We start from the raw sequence: 23,771 nt of genomic DNA, 5'->3' as shown, positions 1-23,771 counted from the left end.
GTTTCACTAGTATTGCAAAACTGGTTCCCCATTAGTACTTTATCAGAAGTGTCGTACTATTATTCTATCAGAAGTGTCCCATTAGTATTTTAGGATAAGTGAGACACTAGTATTTTATTATAAGTGCCATGCTAGTATCAGAAGTGTCCCACTAGAATTTAATCATTGTCGTCCCGCTAAAATTTTATCATAAGTGTCCCGCTAGTATTTTACCACTGGTATTTCACCAGTATTGCATGACTGGTTCCCCATTAGTACTTTATCAGAAGTGGCATACTATTATTCTATCAGAAGTGTCCCATTAGTATTTGAGGATAAGTGACACACTAGTATTTTTATCAGAAGTGTCAAGCTAGTACCATAATTGTCCCACTAGTATTGCATCACTAGTTCCCCATTAGTATTTTGTCACAGATTATCAGAAATGTCCGAAATAGTTTCATAAGAAATCATTAAATTATTTGAAACTTTGTAAAATATGTTAAAACATTGTGATATCGTTTGAAATCTCTTAAGTGTTTTCAAATTCCACATAGTTGTATTACATTTTATTAAAAATTCTACACAAAGTTGTACCAGATTATATCAGAAATGATCCAAAGTTTTATTACATTTTATTATAACTGTATCACACAGTTTCATTTGTTTTTAATCAGAAATGCCCCGTATGGTTCCAATCAAAAGAATTAATTTATTTGAAATCTTCTAAAATATTTTGAACCCTTTGAAATGTTTTGAAATCCAACAAAGTTTGATTCAATTTTATTAGAAATGTCCCACATAATTATATTAAATTTGATCTGAAAATTTCCACATAGTTTAATCATAAATTTTTAAATAATTTGAAATTTTTATGAAATATTTTGAAATCTTAATTTTTTAGAAACCTTTAAAATATTTTGAGATTCCACAAAGTTTTATTAAATTTTATTAGAAATTTCTCACATAGTTTTATCTGATTTTATCAAAAATGTCCCCTATAGTTTAATCATGAATCATTAAATATTTTTAAATTCCACACTGATATCCGCGATATTTTTATCAGATTTTATCAGAAATGTGCATGGAACATTACACTGCACTGTAGAGAAAAAATGACAAATGTCACTGAGCACGTTTTCTAGCAGACGAATTTTCAATCTCCGATCTGACATTTTAAAAATTACTCTGACACTGACACTTACTTATTGTTGAGTTTGTTTAATTTTGAAAGATCGCTGCTGGAATCCAGTTGAGCTGAAACACGCACAATTGAAACAATGAGTCCTGGAGTGGGGAAAGTCACTGGAAGTGGATTTTTACGATTTGCTGATAAGAGAAAAAAAGGAAAGGAAAGGAAAGGAAAAGGTACCTTTGATCCGCGGAGACGTTGTTTGAAGGGGAGAGAGAGATCGCAAAACTTGCGGAAGGTGACAGTGTCTTGGACACATCAGGAAATACTTTGTCTAGAGGGAAACGCGCGCATATTGGCAATTGAAGTCGAAAAAGACTGGCGAGAGGATGACGAAACGATCCATTCTTATCCGGCCTTGACTGTCAGAGTGTCAGCTCATGCTCAGCTGACTCCACATCCATTCGAAACTTCTTCCCTCTCTTTCTTTCCCCTCCTTCGCCTTCTCCCATCGGACTGGCGCAATCGACTGCACGTGCGTCGAAGATACCCGAAGGCTTGCCGAGTTGCGACGCGCCTTTTTTCAAGCTGAACTTTGATACCTTCTAATAAAAGGAAGAGGTCCAGCTGCGTACTTCGAAAGAATTGGTTATAGAATTTCGGGAATTAATCTACATATTTGTGTTTATGGCATAGCTTGTTGATTGAATCAAAAAGCGAAAAATAAACAAGAACTTTTATACGTGAAGAACCTCTTTTGTTTTAGTAGACATACGCCGCGCTAAATGTAAAATTAAAGAGAAGTTTAGTATTTTTATAAAATTATTTTTAATTCGAGTTCTTTGTATTTTTTTTTATTTGCGTGAAATTCTTGAGATTTATTTTTAATCTCTTGAATTCCGTAAATTATATCCATCCCTTGAAATCCCGGAATTTTCTAGAATCTTGTAATTCCTTGAATTCCATTTGATTTATCGAAGTCTTTGAAATCTTGGACTTCTTTGAGGCATTGAATTCTATGGATTTACAGAATTCCTGAAATTCTTTGAAAACTTTCAATACCTTGATTTCCATGAATATTTATTATGTATATTAATAATTCTATGAGTTTATAGAATTCTTGAAATTATATTGGAATTCTCTGATATATAGGATTTTTTTTTATTTTGGGAATTCTCGGAAATGCTGGAAGTTTTCTATTCTATGGATTTATCGAATTTCTGGAATTCTCTGATACCTTCGAATTCCTTGAGGCCTTGAATTCTGTAGGTTTAAGGAATTCCTGGAAATGTCTAATATTTTTTAATTCTTTGATGCATGAATTCAATAAATTGATCAAATTCTTGGAAATACATAAATAAATAAGACATAACTTAGAGACATAAATTTTATGGATTGATCAAATTCTTCCTTGATTCCTAATAAATTTATTGTTATTTATAATATTAATAATTCTGTGAATTTATAGAATTCTTGGAATTCTATAAAATTCTCTGATATTGGAATATCTTGAGACCTTCAATTCTATTGGTTTATGGATTTCCTAGAATTCTCTAATATCTTTAAATTCTTGGAGGCATGAATTACACTAAATTGTTCTTGTTCTTGGAATTCTCTGAATTATTAAAATTCTTGGAATTCTTGATATTTTGTTATTATTTTAAATTCTCAAAAATCCTGGAATTCCTAGGGGCTTTGAATTTTTTGTGTTTGTCGAAATCTTTGAATTCTCTGAAACTTTGGAAATCCTTCAGACCTTGAATTATGTAGGCTCATAGAATTTTTGAAATTCTCTAATATTTTTGAATCGTTTGATATATGAATTCCATTATTGATCGAATTCATGGAATTTTCTGAATTCTTGAAATCTTAGAATTTCTTGAAAATTTAAATTCGATGGAATTATCCAATTCTCGGAATTCTCTGAAACCTTGAAATTCCTTGAGGTCTTGAATCTTGAATTCTACAGACTCAAGGAATTCCTGAAATTTTCTGACACCTTAGAATTCTCATAATTCTGGGAATTTTCTGAATTCTTGAAATCTTCTGAATTATTGGAATTCTAGGATTTGTATGAATTCTGGATTTGCTTTGAATTCCTGGAATTCTTTGAAATCTTATAATTCCTTGCGACTTTGAATTCTATGGATTTATCAAATTCCCGGCATTCTCTGAAATCTTGAAATTCCTCAAGATCTTGATTTCTGTAGGCTTATGCAATTCCTGAAATTCTCTAATATCTTTGAATTCTTTGAAATATTAATTCCATGGATTGGTCCAGTTATCTGAATTCTTGGAATTTTCGGAATTCTTCAAATTTTAGGAACTCTCTGAAATCTTAGAGTTCCTTGAGTCTTTGAATTCTATGGATTTATCGAATTCCCGGCATTCTCTGAAACCTTAAAATCGCTCGAGGTCTTGAATCTTTAATTCTATATGCTTTTAGAATTCCTGAAATTCATTTAAAATCTTTGAATTCTTCCAATGTTCTGAATTCCTAGAATTCACTGAAATCTTAGAATTTCTTGAGGCTTTAAATTCTATGGATTTATCGAATTCCCGGAATCCTTTGAAATCTTGAAGTTCCTTGATGTCTTAAATCTTGAAATCTATAGGCTTTTGCAATTGCGAAAATTCTCTAATATCTTTGAATTCTTTGAAATATTAATTCCATGGATTGATCGAATTCTCGGATTTCTCTGAATTCTTGGAATTTTTTAATTCCTGGAATTCGCTGAAATCTTTGAATTCCTTAAGACTTGAATTCCATGGATTTATAAAATTCTTGGAATTTCTTTAATTCCTGCATTTCTCTGAAATACTTGGAGCTCGTGAATTATATAGATTTATTGAATTCCTGGCATTCTATGAAATTTTGGAATTCCCTGAATCCTTAAATTATACGTAAATTCTGGAATTCTCTAAATTCCTGAAATTCTCTGAATTTTTAACTAAAAAAGATCTATTTTCGAAAAAATAGAAAAGTTTAATTATCAGTTGAAAAAAAAAAATAACTTAAAAAGAAAACGAATTTTTAGTAAAATAGTCCAATTTTCAACCAAATAGTTAAATGATCAACTAAAAAAGATAATTTCTAATAAAAATGAAAAAGTTAAATCCTTAGTAAAAAAATGTCAAAAAAGTGTATAGTTCAAATTAAGAAAAAAGTGCAATGTAAAATTCAATTAAATTTCCCATTTTTAACCAGGTATTTTAAAAGTAATAAAAATTAACTCCAATGTTTATTTAAACTGTTGTTCTTTAGTTTATAAATCATAAAAAATCCTATTTTCCATATTTAGTTTTTTTCCTGTTTATAGTTCATTATTTACGGTTGAAAAGTCTAATATTATATTATAAAAAAATAATTGTTATTCATCATAAAATTTATTTCTAAACGTTTCTAAACATTATTCATAGAAGAGAAAATTAAAATTCTAAATTACTGTTTCATAATAGAAAATAATTCTGTTCAGATTGCATTTTTCTAAAGTTTATGTTTATGTTTTTAAAAAAATGTACTTTCAAATTTGAGTAAGTTCAAGACATATTTAGAAATTTTAAGACGATTAAAAAAAATACAACATTGTAAAGATTTTTAAAGAATTTTGTAAGTTTTTATAAAATTGAAAAAATGGTTTGTAGGTTCCCAGGAAAAATTAAATTATTTTTTATTTCATAAAATTTACTTTGAACGATTATTTTTAAAGATTTAAAAAATCTTTAAAGATTATGGAAAAAGAATTTCCTTAATAGTAGTGTGCAAGTTTTAAATAATTCAATTCTAGTAGAATTGAAAATCTTCAAAAAAGAATTTTAAACTTTAGAAGATTTTTAGAAATGCAGATTTTTAAAGATTTCAAAAATAAGCTTTAGGAGCTCTAAAATAATTTAGAAAGGTTTCAAGAGAATTAGAAAAATTTCTCAAAATGCTTCAAAAACTTGGGAACATTTCCGAAAATGTATAAATATTTCTTTATTTCTTTCAAAGTTATAAAAGTCCTAAGCAACTTTTAAAAAGATTAGAATTTTTGAAATCCTACGAAATAAAAAAAAATTATTAAAAATCTTCTAGATACTTATTGAAACATTTTTTTTTCTGGTAGAAAATTAATTTTCTTGGTTGAAAATTTAACTTTTTCTGTTAACAATTTCTGTAGTTTGTTGATGATTTATCTTTTTGGTAGAAAATTAGCTTTTTTTAATTAAATTTTTCAACTGAAAATTTAACTATTCCATTTTTCGTCGATTTTTTAAAAATGTTTTTAATTATTTTGGTTGAAAATTCCACTAAAAATTAAAATATTTGGTTGTAAATTCCAGTACTGTGTTAAAAATTAATTTTTTGTAAATTTTCTTTTATTGAAAATTAGTTTTTCTTTGATCGAAAATAAACTTTTTTTTTAATGAAAATTATTTTTTTTTTAAAATAAAAATTCAACTACATTTTTTGTCAAAAATTGTATGTATAAATATTTAATCTTTTTAGTAGAAAATTAATTTGTTTGAGTTGAAAATATAACTATTTTGTGGAATATTTATTTTGTTTCCTTGAAAGCTTATTTTAAGTTTTTTTGGTTAAAAATTAATCTTCTTGGCTGAAAATTCAAATATTTACTTTAAAATTTCTGCATTTTGTAAAAAATGCAACTTTTCGGTAGAAAATTATTATTTTTTAATTAAATTTTTCAACTAAAAATTTAAATATTACATTTTTCATCAAAAATTCCTTTTTTGATAGACATTTCGTTTTTTTGGTTCAAATTCATTCGTTTGATCGAAAATTAAATTTTTTTGTTGAAGATTTATTTTATTTGCTGAAAAAAATATTTTTCTAACGGAAAATTAAACAATTCTATTATTTGTTAAAAAATTGTTTTTAGTTGAAAATTGAATGTTTTAACTAAAAATTTAACTATTCCATTTTGCGTGGTAAATTTATTGTATTTGGATAAAAACTTATTTCTCTAACTGAGAATAAAATTATTGTATTTTTTGCTGTAAATTTTATTTTTTTTCGGTAACAATATAAACTTTTACGTTGAAAATCCAATTAAAAAATAAAAATATTTGGTTGACAACTCATTTATTTTCTTAAACATTTGTTTTGTAAAATTTTTTTTCATGATAATTAATTTTTCTTTGATTGAAAGTTATTTTTTTTATTGAAAAAATTTTTTAAAATAAAAATTTAACTTAATTTTTATCCAAAGTTTTATTTCTAAACATTTTATCTTTTTGGTACAAAATTTATTTGTTTGTGTTGAAAATATAACTATACTGTGAAATCTTTATTTTATTTGCTTGAAAGTTTATCGTAAGTTTTTTCGGTTAAAAAATTAATCTTCTTGGTTGAAAATTCAAATATTTACTTAAAAGTTTATGTATTTTGTTAGACCACGCATCTTTTTTAGCAGAAAATTATTATTTTTTTCATTATATTATTTCATTACAAATTTTAATTTTCCATTTTTCATCGAAAATTTGTTTTTTAATAGACATTTAATTTTTTTTGTTTAAAATTTATTTGTTTGGTCGAAAATTTAATTATTTCGTTAAAAATTTATTTTATTTGCTTAAGAACTGAAAAATCGAACTGAAAGTTAAAGAATTCTATTATTTGTTAATATTTTTTCTCAGATTGACAATAAGTTTTTTTTTATTGATATTTTTTTTTTTTTTTACTAAAAATTTAACTCTTCCAATTTTCGTCGATTTTTCTTGACTAAAAGTTCAACTATTTAGTTGACAATTTATTTTATTTGCATAAAATTTTTTTTTCTAACTGAAAATAAATCTATTCTATTGGTTGTTAAAACTTTGGTCTTTGTTTGGTAGCAATAAATCTTTGGTTGAAAATTCATGTATTTTGTTAAACATGATTTTTTGTTTTGTAAATTTTTAAAAAATTAATTTTTCTTTGAAAGTTTTTAATTAACAATTTAAATATTATATTTTTCATCTTTGATTTTTCATATTTGATTAAAAACTCATGTATATTGTTAAACATTATTTTTTTGTACAATTTTTTTAAATTAATTTTTCTTTGATTATAAATTAGTTTTTTTTCTTTGTTAACTAAAGATATGAATACATTTTTTCCCAAAACTTTATTTATAGAAATTTAATCTTTTTGTTTGAATCTTTTTGTTTCTGTTAAAAATTTAACTATTTTGTGGAAGATTAATCTTATTTGTTAGAAAACTTATTTTTGATTTTTTTGGTAAAAAATTAATCTGCTTGTATTGAAAATTGAACTATTACGTTAAAAATTTTGTCTTCTTTTTAGTAGCAATATAACCTTTTTGGTAAAAAACTCAATTATTAGTTTTTAAATTCCATTACAATAACAATTTTTCTTTGATTTAAAATTATTTCTTTTATTAAAAATAATTTTTTTCAACTAAAATTTAACAACATTTTTTCTCCAAAATCGTATTTATAGAAATTTAGTCTTTTTGGTTGAAAATTTATATGCTTGTGTTGAAAATTTAAATATTTTGTTGAATATTTACTTCATTTGTTTGAAAACTTGTTTTCAATTTTTTTGTGGAAAAAAATTATTCTTCTTAGTTGAAAATTCAACTCATCTCCTTTTCCAACCTCATACAAATAATATTTTTAAAAAAATTCCTTTCAAAATTTCAAAAAGTCTTTATTTCTATCAATCAAAAAAAATTTCATTTTCATCTCAGACGTTGCATAAGTCATCGCCCACATTTGTACACAAATCTCGATGAAATCGTAAAAAAAAGAAAACATCACCATTGATTAGTTATTATCAATCATGAAAAATGTACACTCCTTTTGATCATTCCTCCAATCTCCATCTCACAATTACATTAAATAACAGTAGACTTCCTCACACCAAAACGGAGAATAATCAAGATTTACGAAAATATCATCAGTTATCTTACAACTTTCTTTTTACAGAAATACTCTACTGGAAATGAAAGTCGACACGAGAAAAGTGGAATTTGAAACTTGAAAAATATGTACAGATATCGACAGAAATCGCTGATTATATATATGTTAAAAAAAAAATAAAATAAAATAAAATAAAAGAAATCACTAAAAATATGGACAAAGCTTACTCTAGATAAGTCTACAAAGTTGAACTCAATTGGCAGCAATGTCAAAGAGATCACACAGTCCTTCACTTTCTCCCAAGTTGAACCGATAATCCCGTTCTCCTGGAGGCGGACTCAGCCTGACCAATGGCCCGCAAACTAAACAAGAAAAAACAAAAAAAAAAAAAGCAAACAAAATACAAAAATCTAATCAAATTCAAGATTTTAACATATATTTCTATTTCCATTTAAACTTACTCTCCGAGTAAAAGTCGTCAATCTCAAAGTTTCTTCGTTTAAAATCAGCTGATATGTTAATATCTCGTAAGATGATTTTGGCGTCCGATTCTGACTCTTCTTCCTCGTCCTCGGAGATAATTTCCACTTTTGGAATCTTTGGTGGCCTTAAACAATAATGCACTGTACATTTTTAGGTTCATCTCACGAGACTCCACCCATATCTCGGTATCATACATATCTATCCCCCTAGAACCTTTGTCGCATGGAACCTCCTTTATACCATAAAACATCCTTTACACAGAACCTCATTACCCTCGCCTGGAGCACTTGCCCCACAGAACCTCTTTTATCACACATAGCCTACTTTATCGCATAGAACCACATTTATCTCACGGCACCTCCTGTATAACATTGAGCCTCATCTATCACGCGGAACCTACTTTATCACATGAAACCTCGTTTACATAGAACCTCAATATCCGCCCTCGAAATATTTATCTAGCAGAACCTCTTTTATCACAACAGAACCCACTTTATCACATAGAAGCCTATTTATCTCACGGAACCTCCTGTATCACATTGAGCCCCATCTATCACGCGGAACCTACTTTATCACATGAAACCTCGTTTACATAGAACCTCAATATCCGCCCTCGAAATATTTATCTAGCAGAACCTCTTTTATCACAACAGAACCCACTTTATCACATAGAAGCCTATTTATCTCACGGAACCTCCTGTATCACATTGAACCTCGTCTATCACACGGAACCTACTTTATCCCATGGAACCTCGTTTACATAGAACACCAAATATCCAACATGGAACATTTAGACAATAAAACCTCTTTTATCACGCAGAATCTACTTTATCACATAGAACCACATTTATCTCACGGAACCTCATGCATGGCATTGAACCTCATCTATCACACGGAACCTACTTTATCCCATGGAACCTCGTTTACACAGAACATTGATATCTTCACGCGGAACCTTTATCACCTAGAACCCCATTTAGACCAAGGAGTCTACTTTATCTCATAAAACCTCGTTTATATAATGAAACATCATTTATCCCACAGAACTTCATTTATGACATAGAACCTACTTTACCCCACGGAACCTTAATTAGTCCATGGAACTTCATTTATATAGGACATATAGTTATCATCTGGAACATTTATCTCATAGAACCTCCTTTATACGATTGGACCTCATTTATGACACGGAACCTCCTTTATCCAGCACACCAATATCATCACTCGGAACCTTTATCACATAGAACCTCGTTGATTTCGTGGAACATCCTTCACACATGAGATTACATTATTTCCTGGAACATTTATCTCACAGAACCTCACTTATGACATAGAACCTCATTTTCACACAGGACCCACTTTATCGTGTGGAACCTCATTTATCACATAGAAAATCACTCATCTTATAGAACCTCGTGTATAGAGAATAATTTGATATTCTCACCCGGAAAATCTATCACATAAAACCTCTTTTAGCACGGAGAACCTCATTTGTCTCATAAGCCTACTTTATTCCATAGATCCTCCATTATCACATATAAAGGCATTTATCTCAAAGAATCCCATTTATTACATAAACCCTTATTTATCCAATGGAACCTCCTTTATATAGGGCACTAATATCATTACTTGGAACCTTTATCACATAGAACACCATTTGTCACAGAGCGTCTCAATTATCCCATGGAACCTCCTTTGCACAGGAAATTGCTATTCTTACCTGGAACATTTATCTCACAGAACCTCAATTACCCCATGAAACCTCCTTTATACAGAACATTGATAGTCTCATCCAGATCCTTGATCGCCACAGAACCTCATTTATCTGATAGAACCTACTTTATCACATAGAACTGCATTTTTCGGACGGAAAATCCTTTATAACACCCAACCTCATTTATCTGATAGAACCTAATTTATCACATGGAACCTTCTTTATGTCGAGCATTGATATTCTCACCTGGTACATTTATCCCATAAAACCTATTTTTATTACGCAGAACGTCATTTATCTCATAGAGCCTACTTTACCTAACAGAACCCCATATATCTCACAGAACCTCCCTTATGATATAGAACCTAATATTTTTGCATTGAACCTACTTTATTCCATGGAGCCTCATTTACTACAACGAAACTAACTTATCCCATAAAACCTCGTTTATATAGAACATTGATATTTCCACCTGGAACCTTTATTTCATAGAACCCATTTTAGCACAGAGAACCTCATTTGCCTCATAAACCTACTTTACCCCATAGAACCTCCTGTACCACACAGAACCGAATTTATCAAACAGAACCTACTTCATCCCATGGAGCCTCCTTTACCACATATAACCTTATTTATCCCATGGAATCTCCTTGGTATAGAACTTTGATATCATCCTTTAGAACCTTTAGCTCATAGAACATTCTTTATCACATTGAACCCCATTTATCTCATGGAACATCTTTTATCACACAGAACTCCATATACCCCACAGAACCACATTTGCATCGAACATTGACATTTTCACCTAGAACATTGATCCAATAGAACCCCTAATGGAACCTCATTTATGTAGAAAAGTGATATACAGACATGAAAAATTTAACCCACAGAACATTCGTTATACCACAGAACCTCCTTTATCATATAGAACCTCATCACCTGAAACATTTCCCCAAGACATTCCAGCTATATGGCACATTCTAACCTGAATATTTAAACCATAGAACCTCTTTTAAATAGAACCTCTTCACCTGGAACATTTATCCCACGCATCACATTGATATAGAACCTCTTCCCCTGGAACCCTTATTCAATAAAACGTTTATCTCACGGAACATACTTAAACGCATAGAACCTCCTTTATTTAAAACCTCCTCCCCTGAAATCTTGATCCCATATAAACTTCTTTATCTCATGGAACGTACTTTATACCATGGAATCTCCCTTATTCCATTGAACCTCAGTTATGAGGAACCTCCCCTCTGGACCCTATATCCCAGAAATCCCACCTATAAAGACATTTATCCCATGTATCACATTCATATAGAACATCTTCCTCTGGAACCTTTATCCCATAGAATCTTCTTCATCCCACGAAACCTGCTTTATCAAATAGAACCTCGTTTATACAGAACTCCACCCTCTGACACATTTACCCTATGGAACCTACTTTAACCCATGGAACCTCAGTTATACAGAACCTTTATCCCATTGAATTTATTGCACACAGAATCTTATCCCTGGAACCTTTATCCCACAGAACATTCTTCATTTTACGGAACCCCATTTATCCAGCGGAACCTACTTTCTGTCATAGAACCTTCTTTATATAGAACCTTCTCGTTAGAACCTATATTTCAGAAATCCCATTTGTATAGCACATCCTCCCGTGGAATCGTTATCCCGTAGAACCTCGCCACCTGAAACATTGATCCCATGTATCGTATTTATATAGAAGTTCCCCAGAAAACACGTTCTGTAACTATTTCAGATCAAAAATGTAGCTGTGTTCTATAACAATTGTTCAAGATGGTGACAGGACTGTTCTAGAACAAAAAGGTAACAGCGTTCTAGAACACTGTGACAAAATTGTAGCCGAACTGTTCTAGAACAAAAAAGTAACAGTGTTCTAGAACATTCTGATAAAATTGTAACAGAACTGTTCTTGAACTGTGTAACAGCACTGTTTTGTAACAGTTGCTATTGTATTGTTCTAGGACAAACTGGCCACATACGCTCTATAATATTTGTTTCAAGATTATTTTAGAACTGGGCCGTAGCGGCGTTGTATCGAAGTTCTGGAACCCTGTTACAAGTATGTTCTAGAAGAAATTAGGAACAAAGATTAGTCCGCTAACACTATGGTAGAGCTGACCCTTTCAAATATCCCTGAAGTGGATATCTCGGAAGTATAATTTTTGTTAGTCAGGACTGCGTACGCGCTATCCCGGATCAAAATATATTTATGGGGATTTCAAAATTTCCGCCTCGCAGGATATTCCGACGGGTTATCCCTGGAATAACCCACGACATGAATGGGGTCAAATCGACTATCCCGGGACCATCCTATTGCTTTGAGGGGTACATAACACTGTTACATATTTGATAAATAACAGGTCTAGAACTGTTATCGAATTGTTATAGAACTGTTATAGAATTGCCCTAGAATTTTTACAATGCAGCGTACCAAAGTTCTAGAATTGTTACAGATCGATTGTCATCGCGTTCTAGATCTGTTAAAGATTTGTTATACAACATTTGTAATTGAGTTCTAGAATTGTTCTAGAAATGTTACAGATCGGTTGTCACTGCGTTCTAGAACTGTTACAGAATTGTTCTAGCGTATGGGGAATGACATAGTTACTCACATGTATGTAACCTGTTCTAGAACGTTATTTTGTGTTCTAGAACAGTTACAGATCTGTTCTGTAACCATGTTTGCTGGTTCATTTCCTGGGACCTTTATCCCATAGAACCTTCTTTATTTCATGGAACCCCATTTACCCCATTAAACTTTCTTTATATCGAATTTTTATAAAGAACCTCCTCCCTGGAACCTTTATCCCAGAAATCCGATTTACATAGAACATCCTCCTCTGGAATCCTTATCCGATAGAGTCTCTTTTTATATAGAAATTCTCATCTGGTAAATTTATCTCATGTACCACACTTATATAAAACCTCTTCACCTGACACTTTTATCCCACATGACCTTTTTTGATCTCATGGAACCTCATTTATCTAGAACCTCCTCCTTAGAACCTTTACACCGGAAATCCGATTTATATAGAACATACTCCCGCGAAACATGTATCTCATGGAACCCCCGCACAAAACTTTATATAGAACCCCCGGGACGTCGACCCCACAAAACCTCATCTATTCTGCAGAACCCCATTTGCACCGAATCTACTCCCCTAGAGCATTTATCCCATTTGTATAGAACCTCCTCCTCTGGAATCTCATATATCACAGAGAACCCCCTTTATTGCATAAAGCCACCTTTACAGCGAAACTTTATACGGAACCTCCGCATCTGTAACATCGAGCGCATGTACCCCATTTATATAGAACCCACAGCAGAACCTCACTTATTTCTTGGAACCCCATATCCTTTAGATCCTGATTCATCCCATGGAGCCTTCTTTATTCACCATGTCCTTAAATACCCCTAAGGATCCTACATAATATATGGAACCCCATTTATCCCCTGGAACCATACCTATCTCACGGAACCTCATTTATCGAATGAAACAACCTATATAGCACGGAACCTCGTGGACCTAACCAATAACATAGAACCTCATTTATATGATGAAACTTGATTTATCCCAAGGAACCCCCAGTGCCACATGTGAGCCTACATATCCCCTGGAACCTCCTCTACCCAGTAGAATCTCCTGAATATAGAATTAATCCTTCTGGAACATTTATTCTATATATAGAAACCCCTCCACCGAAACCTTTATTTTATGGAACCTCTTTTATCCAACGGGATCCCAAATACCCCCCAGGATCCTACATATCGCACGAAACCTCATTAATCCCATGAAACATCCTTTATTTCATGGAACCTTCTTTATACAGAACCTCATCTTCTGGAAAATTTATCCCATAGAACCTTTTTGAAGAACTCCCCCCTAGAACATTTATTCCGTGTAAACCAATTATACAGAAACTCCTCCACTGAAACCTTCACTTTATGGAACCTTTTTTATTCAACGGGATCCTGTATATCACACAGAACCTCATTTATTACTTAGAACAGAATTTATCCCGCGGAACCCCCCTTATCACACAGGATCCTTTATGCTCCACCAAACCTCCACCATACAATAGAACCCCACTTGTCACACAGAACCTCATTTATCACAAGGAACCCTTCAATACTGCGACACACACCATATCAAACGGAACCTCCTTTATACTGTGGAACCTCCCTTATCCCATGGAACATTTTTTAACAAAAATTGTGAATGATTTAAATAATTAAATAAATAATTAAATAATTAAGTAATACTAAAAAAATATAAATTTATAACCAAAAAGTCAACTTTCGAACTAAAAAAGATCAGGTTTCAACATATTTAAACAAAATAGTTTAACTGTCCAACCAGATAGATTTATTTTCAAACAAAAATATCAATTATTAAATAAACTGATGAATTTTTAACTAAAATAATTCATATTTAACTGGAATTGTTAAATTTTTTGACAAAAAGATGAATTTTGAACTACAGTAATAAAATCTTCAACTGGAATAGTTACATTTTCAGTTAAAAATAGAATAATTTTCAACTAAAATGATGAATATTTAACTGGAATACATGAATTTTCAACCAAGAAGATTAATTTTTAAACAAGAAGATTAATTGTCTAACAAAAAAAGACGAATTTTCAACGAAATCGTTCAATTTTGTAACTTTCTACCAAAAAATATGATTTTTCAAGAAAACATATATTAATTTTCAACGAAACAACTCAATTTGGTACTTAAAAAGGAAAATTTCAACCAAATAGTTTAATTTTAAACTAAAAATATAAAAAAAGTTGAATTTTGAAGCAAAAATATAAATTTTTAACTAAAATAATAAATATTCAACCGGAATTGTTCAATTTTCAACCAAGAAGATTAATTTATACCAAAAAAAAAAAAAACGAAATTTTCAACAATAAACAATAATAAAAAATAAAAAAATTCAACAAAAAATTGAATAGTTAGATTTTCAGTTGAAAAAAATAATTTTAAGCTAAGTAGATAAATTTTTAAGTAAAGTGATGAAATATTCCACTGGAATAATTACATTTTGAATATAAAAAGAATATAATTTAAGAAATAAAACAATTTTTTAACAAAAAGGTTTGACTTTTAACCGAGTAATACAATTTTCATCAAAAAAAAAGATGAATTCTGAACGAAAAATCGTCAAGTGAGAGAAAATATTGCCAAAAAACTGGTAAATTTCCAGCAAAATACAAAAATTTTCAACCAGATACTTACATTTTTAACTAAAAGCGATCAATTTTGAACCAAAAATAAAATAGTTAAATTTTCAGTAAAAAAATATTGATTTTAAACAGAAAAAAACGAGTTCTCAACAAAATAGTTAAATTTAGAAATATAAATCTACTTTTAAAAATAAAGAATCATTATTATTGAATATTATATTGCAATTTAAAACAAAAAATTAGGCACGCTCCCAAAAAAATTTCCTTGTCTTAAAAAAACATCCCTGACATTTCCCGGCTTTTTCTGGTTATATATAAAAATAAATAAATAATAAGTTAATAAAAAAAATATAATTTTGTTGTCTGATCTCTACCAAAAGGACAAATCTGACTTTAAGATCGTCCATCCCCGATTGCGATCAACTTTCTATTTGCTCACTGCAGACCGAAAATGTTGATTTCTCATTTCCGGTGCGAAAAGAGCAATTATTTATTTATTTATTTTTAAAAAAAGTCCGCCTCACCTTCCAGCTTTTCTTTTGTTGGGTCTGACTTCCTCCCTCTTTTCATCTTCTACCTTGACCCTTTTTATTCCCTTCACTTTTTCTTTGAGCCTCAATTCGAGAATCTTATTTTCGTAATTCTCGGCCAATTCCTGCTCGATTACATAAACCATAATTTCGCCAGAAGGACTTTTCAACGACACCTCGTAATTTAGGTCCACCTCTTCATCGTTCTCTAACTGCAAGGTAAAATATGATTTTAAAAAATCATAAAAAAAGGGAGTGCAAAAATTTATATTTGTGACACAAGTGCGCAAAGTTGATTGTTTATTTTATTTTTTTCAAAATAGGCCGGATTTGCAGATTTGACATTAAAAAAAATTTTTTTTTTATGAATTGGGAACTATTTCTTCTACCATTGAAGAAAAAAAAGGATATTTCTATCACGAGATTTACTTTCAACAAAACATTGAATTATAAAAAAAAATTATTTTCTACCAAATCGTCGCATAAACGATCAAATAATAATTAAACTTTAAAATTTTTAACAAAATAGTTCAGTTTTCATCAAAATAGTTTGATTTTTTATCAAATTGTTCAATTTTCTACATAAAATGACGAATTCTCTAAAAAAAAAATGTAACCATTGATATTCAGACGAAAAAAGATGAAATTTCTATGATGAAAGAGGAAATTTTCAAACCACGAAGATTATTTTTCTACTAAAAAAGACGAATTTTCAAAAAAACTAATTAAATTTTCAGTAAAATAAATGAATAAAAAATATATATATTGCTGATATTTCTACCAAAAGAGATGAATTTTTAAAACCGAAATAAAATTTTCAACTAAAAAAAAGAGGAAATTTCAAACCAAGAAGATTATATTTTTTACCAAAAGTCGAATTTTTAATAATATTATTAGATTTTTGACAAAATATTTGAATTATAGAAATATATTGTTGATAAAAATGGGATTTTTCTCCAAAAAAAAAGACAAATTTTCAACAAAACAGTTCAATTTTTAAAGAAAGAGTTGAAGTTTCAACTAAATAATTAAATTTTGAACAAAATAATAGAATTTTTAACCAAATATTTGATATTTCTATCAGAAAAATTAAATTTCTACCAAAAGAAATGAATTTTAAAACTAAAATTAGATTTTACACCAAAAAATGGAAATTTCAAACCAAGAATATATATTTTTTTTTACCAAAGAAGACGATTTTTCAACAAACTAATTAAACTTTCAGCAAAATAAATGAATTAAAAAAAAAATATTCTTGATATTTCTACCAAAAAAATTAATTTCTACCAAAAGAGATGAATTTTTAAAACTAAAATTAAATTTTACACCAAAAAATGGAAATTTCAAACCAAGAATATATATTTTTTTTTTACCAAAGACGAATTTTTAACAATCTTATTAAAGTTTTGGCAAGATATTTGAATTATAAAAATATATTGATGATATTTCTGCCAAAGAATATAAAATTTCTACCAAAAGAGATGAATTTTTAAAACCAAAATTACATTTTCAACCAAAAAGAGGAAATTTCAAAGCAAGAAGGTTATTTTTTTTACCAAAAGACGAATTTTTAACAATCTTATTCAATTTTTGGGAAAATATTTAAACTATAAAAATATATTGTTGATATTTCTGCCAAAGAATATTAAATTTCTACCAAAAGAGATGAATTTTAAAACGAAAATGAAATTTTACACCAAAAAAAAAGGAAATTTCAAACCAAGAAGATTATTTTTTGTTTACCAAAACAGGAATTTTAAACAAACTAATTAAATTTTCAGCAAAATAAATGAATTTAAAAAATATATATTGTTGATATTTTTACCAAAGAAAATTAAATTTCTATAAAAAAAATGAATTTTCAAAGCAAAACTAAATTTTTAACTAAAAAAGAGGAAATTTAAAGCCAAGAAGATGATTTTTCTAAAAAAACAACGAATTTTTAAGGAAACAGTTACATTTTCAACCAATGAGTTCAATTTTTAACAAAATAAATAAATTTTCAATAAAATAACTAAATTTTCAATAAAATAATTTGATATTTCTATCAGAAAAAATTAAATTTCTACCAAAAGAGATCAATTTTAAAACTAAAAAAGAAGAAATTTAAAACAAAAAAGATGAATTTTGTACCCCAAAAAAAAAGAATTTTCAAAGAAACAGTTAAATTTTTAACAAAATAATAAAGTTTTCAACAAAACAATAGAATTTTTAACCAAATAAATGATATTTCTACCAGAAAAAATTAAATTTGTACTAAAAGAAATGAACTTTAAAATCAAAATTGAATTTTCAACATAAAAAAAGGAAATTTCACACCAAAAAAATTATTCTTCTACCAAAAAATAAGATTAATAGTTTAATTTTGAACTAAAAAGGCAAATTTTTAACCAAATAGTTGAATCCGAAACTAAACGAGATCAATTTTTTATCAGAAATGAAACAGTTAAATTTTCAGTTAGAAACTTAATTTTTAACAAAAAGAAAACAACAACAAATTTCATTATAGTAGTTAAATTTTTTATCAAAGTGATGAATTTTCAACTCAAATCAAAAATCTTCATCTGAAATAGTAGAATTTTCAACCAAAAAGATAAATTTTAAAATTTCAACAAAATACATGAATTTTTAATGAAATAGCGTAATTTTAAACTAAAAAGGCAAATTTGCAACCAAGTAGTTGGATTTTCAATTTTAAAAAATCAGTTTTCAACCAAAAATGGAATAGTTACATTTTTAGTTGATAAAGCTATTAATTTTTAAACCATACTAATGAATTTTCAACTAAAATGATGAATCTTGAACTCTAATACTTGAATTTTCGACTAAAATTATAGAATCTTCAATTGGAATAGTAGAATTTTTATCCAAAAAGATAAATTTTTCAATAAAATTATGGATATTTAACTGGAATAGTTGAATTTCCACATTTGAAAAAAAATTGAAATTTTGAACTCAAAAAGAACAATTTTCAACCAGAAGTGAAACAGTTAAATTTTCAGTTAAAAAATTAATTTTTAACAAAAACAACGAAATTTTAGCAAAATAGTTCAATTTTTTTGTCAAAGTGGTGAATTTTTACCTAACATTATGAATATTCAATTGAAATAGTGGAATTTTCAACGAAAAATATAATTTTGATTTTAATTTTAATTTTATTTTTAATTTCAAACTGATGAATTTTCAACTGAAATAGTGGAATTTTCAATCTAAAAGATAATTTTTTAAAAGAAAATGAAAAATATTATACTGAAATAATTGAATTTTGAACAAAAAATGTAAAATTTTAAAGAAGAAAATTAATTTTCTACCAAAAAAGACGATTTTTCAAAAAAATACATGAATTTTCAACGAAATATTTGAATTTTGAACTAAAAGAGATCAATTTTAGGTTAAAAAAATTAATTTTTAATAAAACTGATGATATTTCAAATAAAATGAGGAATCTTCAACTGAAATAGTGGATTTTTCAACAAGAACAATAAATTTTAAAATAAAATGATAAATATTTCACTGGATTATTTGAATTTTCAACGAAAAAAATTAATATTTAAACCAAAAGATGAATTTTCTACCAAAAAAGACGATTTTTCAACATAATACATAAATTTTCAATTAAATATTTTAATTTTGAACTAAAAAAGACAAATTTTCAATGAAAAAGTTGAATTTTGAACTAAAATAGATCAATTTTAGTTAAAAAAAAAATTTTTTTAATAAAACTGATGAATTTTCAATTGAAATGATGAATCTGCAACTGAAATAGTGGAATTTTCAATCCAAAAGATAATTTTTAAAAAGAAAATGATAAATATTAAACTGAAATAATTGAATTTTGAACAAAAAATGTAAAATTTTAAAGAAGAAAATTAATTTTCTACCAAAAAAGACGATTTTTCATCAAAATACATGAATTTTCAACGGATTATTTTAATTTCAAACTAAAAAACACAAATTTTTAACCAACTAGTTAAAGTTTAAACTAAAAAAGATCAATTTTAAACCAAAAATGTAACCGTTAAGATCTCAGTTAAGTTATTAATTTTTAACTAAAAAAAAAAACAGGAAATTTCAACAAAATAGTTAAATTTTTTGTCAAAGTGATGAATTTGATGAATGATGATGAATGAATTTTTAATAAAGAAAGATCAATTTTCAACTAAAAATGAAAAAGTTACATTTTTAGTTAAAAAAATAATAGTTTTCAAATAAAATGAACAATATTCAACTGAAATAGTGGAATTTTTAAACAGAAAGATAAATTTGTAAATAAAATGATGAATATTTAACTGGAATATTTTAATTTTCAACGAAAAAAATGGATATTCAAACAAAAAGATTAATTTTCTACCAAAAAAGACAATTTTTCAACAAAATACATAAATTTTTAATAAAATAGTTGAATTTTGAACTGAAAGATATCAATTTTAGTTTAAAATAATTAATTTTTAATAAAACTGATGAATCTTCAACTAAAATGATGAATCTGCAACTTAAATAGTGGAATTTGCAATAAAAATATAATGTTTTAAAATAAAATAATAAATATTTCACTAGAATACTTCAATTTTCAAACCAAAAGATTAATTTTCTACCAAAAAGGACGATTTTTCAACAAAATACATGAATTTTCAGCGAAATATTTTAATTTTTAACTAAAAAAGATCAGCTTTGAACTAGACATGAAACAGTTAAAAATTTAATTTTTAACAAACAAAAAAAAACAAAAGAAACAAACAAGGAAATTTTAACAGAATAGTTAAATTTATATTCAAACTGATAAATTTTCAACTAAAATCAAGAATCTTTCACTAAAATAAAGGAATTTTCAAGCCAAAAGATTAATTTTGAACCATAAAGATTAATTTTTTACAAAAAGGCGAATTTTTCAACAAAATGCATAAACTTTCAATGAAATAATTAAATTTTGAACTAAAAAGGGCAAATTTTGAACCAAGTAATTGAATTTTTAATGAAAAAAGATCAATTTTCAGCCAAAAATGAAATAGTTACATTTTTAGTTTAAAAACCGTCAACTAAAATGACGAATCTGCGACTGAAATAGTGGAATTTTCAATCAAAAAGATAATTTAAAAAAAAAATAAATATTTTACTGGAATATTTAAATTTTCAACGAAAAAGATGAATTTTCAAACCAAAAGATTAATTTTGTACCAAAAAAGACGATTTTTCAACAAAAAACATGAATTTTCAACGAAATAGTTTAATTTTGAACTAACATGTCATTTTTTCAACCGCAACTGGAATAGTTACATTTTTAGTTAAAAAAAAATAATTTCTAACCAAACTGACGAATTTTTAACTAAAGTAATGAATCTTCAACTAAAATGATAGAATCTTTAATTGGAAGTTACATTTTAGTTTAAAAAATCATTGTTAACAACTAAAATGACGAATCTACAACTCAAATAGTGGAATTTTCAATCCAAATGAATTTTTTAAAAAGAAAATGATAAATATTTCACTGTAATATTTTAATTTTTAACAAAAAAAGATGAATTTTCAAACCCAAAGATTAATTTTCTACAAAAAAAGACGATATTTCAACAAAATACATACATTTTCAATAAAATAGTTTAATTTTGAACTAAAAAGGCAAATTTTGAACCAAGTAGTTGAATTTGAAACTAAAAAAAAAGAAAACAAGGAAATTTCAACAGAATAGTTACATTTTTTGTCAAACTGATGAATTTTTAACTAAAATGAAGAAGCTTCAACTGAATTAGTGGATTTTTCAACAAGAACAATAAATTTTTAAATAAAATGAGGAATATTTTCATTTTCAACGAAAAAAATTAATCTTAAAACAAAAAGATTAATTTTGTACAAAAAAAGACGATTTTTTAACAAAATACATGAATTTTCAACAAAATAATTTAATTTTGAACTAAAAGAGATCAATTTTAGTTTAAAAAATTAATTTTTAATAAAACTAATGATTTTTCAAACTAGAATGAAGAATCTTCAATTCAAATAGTGGAATTTTTCAACAAGAAAACTATTTTTTAGAATAAAATGAATATCTCACTGGAATATTTGAATTTTCACGGAAAAAATTAATTTTAAAAACAATTGGATTAGTTCTCTGCCAAAAAAGACGATTTTTCAACAGAATAGATGAATTTTCAGCAAAATGTTTTAATTTTGAACAAAAAAAGACAAATTTTCAAGGCAGAGAATTAATTTTCTACCAAAAAAGAAGATTTTTCAACAAAATACATGAATTTTCAACGAAATATTTGAATTTTGAACTAAAAGAGATCAATTTTAGTTTAAAAAAATTAATTTTTAATAAAACTGATGAATTTTCAACTAAAATGTATATTTCACTGGAATATTTGAATTTTCAACGAAAAAAAATGAATTTTCAAACAATGGATTAGTTTTCTGCCAAAAAAGACAATTTTTCCACAAAATACATGAATTTTCAACAAAATATTTTAATTTTGAACTAAAGAAGACAAATTTTCAATGAAAAAGTTGCACTTTGAACTAAAATAGATCAATTTTAGTTACCAAAAAAATTATTCTTAATAAAACTGATGAATTATCAACTGAAATGAAGAATCTTCAACTGAAATAGTGTAATTTTCAACAAAAAAAACTAATTTTTAAAATAAAATGATAAATATTTCACTGGAATATTTGAATTTTCAACGAAAAAAATGAATATTTAAACCAAAAGATGAATTTTCTACCAAAAAAGACGATTTTTCAACAAAATACATCAATTTTAAATTAAATAGTTCAATTTTGAACTAAAAAAGACAAATTTTCAATGAAAAAGTGGAATTTTGAACTAAAATAGATCAATTTTAGTTTAAAAAAATTAATTTTTAATTAAACTGATGAATTTTAAACTAAAATGGTGAATCTGCAACTGAAATAGTGGAATTTTCAAACTGAAAGATAATTTTTTTAAAGAAAATGATAAATATTTAACTGAAATACTTGAATTTTGAACTAAAAAAGATAAATTTTCAATGAAAAAGTTAAATTTTGAACTAAAAGAGATCAATTTTAGTTTAAAAAAATTAATTTTTAATAAAACTGAAGATTTTTCTACTAAGATGAAGAATCTTCAACTGAAATAGTGGAATTTTTAACAAGACAACTAATTTTTAAAATAAAATTATGAATATTTCACTGGAACATTTGAATTTTTAAACAATTGGATTAGTTTTCTGCCAAAACAGATGATTTTTTTCACAAAATACATGAATTTTCAGCGAAATGTTTTAATTTTGAACTAAAAAAGACAAATTTTCAATAAAAAAGTTGCATTTTTAACTAAAATAGATCAATTTTACTTTTAAAAAATTAACAAAATATATGAATTTTCAACGAAATAGTCAAATTTTGAACTAAAAGAGATCAATTTTAGTTTAAAAAATTAATTTTTAATAAAACTGATGATTTTTCAACTAAAATGAATATTTCACTGGAATATTTGAATTTTCAACGAAAAAAAATGAATATTTAAACCAAAAGATGAATTTTCTACCAAAAAAGACGATTTTTCAACAAAATACATAAATTTTCAATTAAATATTTTAATTTTGAACTAAAAAAGACAAATTTTGAATGAAAAAATTGAATTTTTAACTAAAACAGATCAATTTTAGTTTAAAAAAATTAATTTTTAATAAAACTGATGATTTTTCAACTAAAAATTTTCAGGAAAATATTTTCATTTTTAACTAAAAAAGACAACTTTTCATTGAAAAAGTTGCATTTTCAACTAAAATAGATCAATTTTAGTTAAAAAAAATTAATTTTTAATAAAACTGATGAATTTTCAATTAAAATGTATATT

General features: G+C 26.9%; 2 protein-coding genes across 3 annotated transcripts in view; both read right to left on the bottom strand.

Annotated features, from left to right (window-relative positions):
• LOC117170506 (mpv17-like protein) overlaps positions 1–1,477 on the bottom strand; it is a 15,105-nt gene extending 13,628 nt beyond the window's left edge. The window contains exons 1-2 of the mRNA XM_033357261.1: positions 1,352–1,477; positions 1,185–1,236 (exon numbers count right to left, since the gene is read on the bottom strand). The gene's annotated coding sequence lies outside the window, so the exon portion shown is untranslated. The remainder of the gene's footprint in view (positions 1–1,184; positions 1,237–1,351) is intronic.
• Positions 1,478–7,749: 6,272 nt separating this feature from the next.
• The window catches only part of LOC117174763 (transcription factor E2F4-like), a 28,453-nt gene continuing 12,431 nt past the window's right edge, over positions 7,750–23,771 (bottom strand). For both annotated transcript variants that reach the window (XM_033364119.1, XM_033364124.1), the window contains exons 4-6: positions 15,929–16,146; positions 8,440–8,585; positions 7,750–8,340 (exon numbers count right to left, since the gene is read on the bottom strand). In XM_033364119.1, the coding sequence (XP_033220010.1) occupies positions 8,231–8,340; positions 8,440–8,585; positions 15,929–16,146 (474 nt within the window). In that variant the 3' untranslated portion in view covers positions 7,750–8,230. The remainder of the gene's footprint in view (positions 8,341–8,439; positions 8,586–15,928; positions 16,147–23,771) is intronic.

The sequence above is a fragment of the Belonocnema kinseyi genome, chromosome 1 (assembly GCF_010883055.1).
Source record: "Belonocnema kinseyi isolate 2016_QV_RU_SX_M_011 chromosome 1, B_treatae_v1, whole genome shotgun sequence".
Lineage (NCBI taxonomy): Eukaryota > Metazoa > Arthropoda > Insecta > Hymenoptera > Cynipidae > Belonocnema > Belonocnema kinseyi.
Note: the sequence above shows the minus strand (reverse complement) of the source record. Positions and strands in the feature narration are given on the sequence as shown.